Raw genomic sequence first — 2,439 nt, 5'->3', positions numbered from 1 at the left:
TAATAATAATGTAAATGTAAAAAAAAAATGTAAATGCAGTTTTTTTGTGTTATTATGTCACAACTTTGGTGCTCACTGCAGCATTTGTAGGATTTTCCCAATATCTCAATAATCCTAAAATCCGATGTTTACCTACCATGCTGGCACCGGTCGCTATGCGCATTTATATGTCATAGCTACTCATTTTCCTCACGAGGCTGAGTGGGCCCCGCAACAGCCAGTCACGGAATCAATCATTTGCATGATACAAATTTCTTGACCCCGCCGGGAATCGAACCCGGGTCTCCCGCGTGCAAGGCGAGCGCAGTGACCACTACGCCATGGAAGCTGACTGATAGAGACTTAAAGTCACTGTATGCATAACTGTTAAGGTAAAGTGCGGGGGTTTTACCCTCCATTTGAGGACAGCTTGTATATTTTGCTTGTTTACCTCATTTCATAGTTTTCAACGTACTTCTATTTGTTTAGACTAGTTTAGACCGTCAGCTTAAGACTTGAAAGTACTATTACGCCAACAGAATATTGCTCCTCAATTTTCTTTTACATGACAAGTAGGCCCAATGGCCCATACGTAAATGAAAGAAAAGTCAAGGGTTATTTATCTGTGGAACTTCCCCGTAGACCGTCAGCTTAAGACTTGAAAGTACTATTACGCCAACAGAATATTGCTCCTCAATTTTCTTTTACATGACAAGTAGGCCCAATGCCCCATACGTAAATGAAAGAAAAGTCAAGGGTTATTTATCTGTGGAACTTCCCCGAAAAAAAAAAAACAGTTTTGAAATCCTTCTAGCTCTGTGAGTGTATCTCTTATACCTTGTTCGTATTTCTTTTATACATACTGAGTTCACTGAGTTGTATTCCCCTTCTCTTCCCTTTCTGTTGCAGGTGACAATGGTCGTCTGGAATACTCAATCGTGTCTGGGGATGACGAGGAGATTTTCACCATCAACCCCAGCAATGGCACTCTGAGTAACCTCAAGCACTTGGACCGGGAGACCAAGTCTTCTTACAACTTGGTTGTCATGGCAACCGATATGGCCAAACCTCCCCAGAAGCGTCTGTCATCTACCACGCAGGTAAGGAAATTTTCCGACATATTTTTGGTTCCTGACCGAAAACGAGTAAGGGAGATGTTACCCTTACTTCTTTTCCGAGTGAGGGTAAAATTTTCACGATTCTAAAGTAATGTACCGACAAAAGTGAAATTTTATTTATACATAGATGGATTACTTCTATTTTACAGGTATCCATCGTTATTCGAGATGTAAATGATAATGCTCCCGAATTTATCACCGCCAATGAAACCACCATCCCTGAAAATTCCCCCCTCAACACTGTCGTAGCTGCCCTCAAAGCTATCGACAGGGATGAAGGCCAAAACTCCTACGTTGAATATTCCATTATCAACTCCGAGGCAACACCTTTCTCTCTTGGCCCTGTGGATGGATTACTCCGGGTCGCACAGAAACTGGATCGTGAAATCAAATCCAACTACACGCTGGAAATCAAGGCCAAAGACCGTGGAGAACCGTCGAAATCATCCCGGACTAAATTCTTCATTCGTCTCTTGGATGAGAATGACAACAATCCGATTTTCGACTCGAAATCTTACTCAGCTTCCGTACCTGAAAATATAAGTGTGGGAGCCACCGTTTTACAGGTAAGAACTTTTCATACTTTTCAATTGTCTTGAGGAAATGATAATATGAGCAATTCTTTTGTAACAGAAAACAACTGTTTTAGGGCGACTTTTTTATCTTTTGCCAATCTTGCTTTCCCTTTTTCTTTGAAGAAAATTTTAGCAGCCAAGTTTATTGCCAATGTATCCTTTCTTTTAGTGGAAAAGATTAAGATAGATTAAGCTACAATCCTGAGGGAGCTCTTTGGAGCGACAGATTTTACTCAGGTCATTTCAACTTCCATCGCAGCATGTCTAACATAGTTTTAGGGCGACTTTTTTATCTTTTGCCAATCTTGCTTTCCCTTTTTCTTTGAAGAAAATTTTAGCAGCCAAGTTTATTGCCAATGTGTCCTTTCTTTTAGTGGAAAAGATTAAGATAGAAGCTACAAGCCTGAGGGAGCTCTTTGGAGCGACAGATTTTACTCAGGTCATTTCAACTTCCATCGCAGCATGTCTAACATGCTAACACGAGCATTGGTATTTTGAACTAATGGCTATTATGGGTGCCTAAAATTAAACTTGGCATTGATATTGAGGACTAACCACATGTGTTACTTTAAAGCTTAGTCCCGGATTGTTTTCTTCTATTTTATATTCAATATGTTGTCTGATTATGCCGAACTTAATTTCATTTCTGTCAAAAGTGAAGCAAGAATTAAAATGAAAATCTCTAATATGCATGTAGGTATTTACCATTTGATAGACACGGCTCGTGCGTCTAAAACCGTTTTGCAATCAATTAGATTTTTTGTAAG

General features: G+C 39.9%; 1 protein-coding gene across 1 annotated transcript; it reads left to right on the top strand.

Annotated features, from left to right (window-relative positions):
* The first annotated feature begins 772 nt into the window (after positions 1-772).
* On the top strand, positions 773-2,150 carry LOC103510253 (cadherin-related tumor suppressor-like). Its single transcript, XM_017444498.2, has 3 exons — positions 773-1,079; positions 1,247-1,663; positions 2,001-2,150. The coding sequence occupies exons 1-3, from the start codon at positions 1,026-1,028 to the stop codon at positions 2,148-2,150; spliced, it is 621 nt and encodes a 206-aa protein (XP_017299987.1). The 5' UTR covers positions 773-1,025.
* The last annotated feature ends 289 nt before the right edge of the window (positions 2,151-2,439 follow it).

This window comes from Diaphorina citri, unplaced genomic scaffold (genome assembly GCF_000475195.1).
Source record: "Diaphorina citri unplaced genomic scaffold, Diaci psyllid genome assembly version 1.1 scaffold577, whole genome shotgun sequence".
Lineage (NCBI taxonomy): Eukaryota > Metazoa > Arthropoda > Insecta > Hemiptera > Psyllidae > Diaphorina > Diaphorina citri.
The sequence above is the reverse complement of the archived record's forward strand: the minus strand, read 5'-3'. Positions and strand labels throughout refer to the sequence as shown.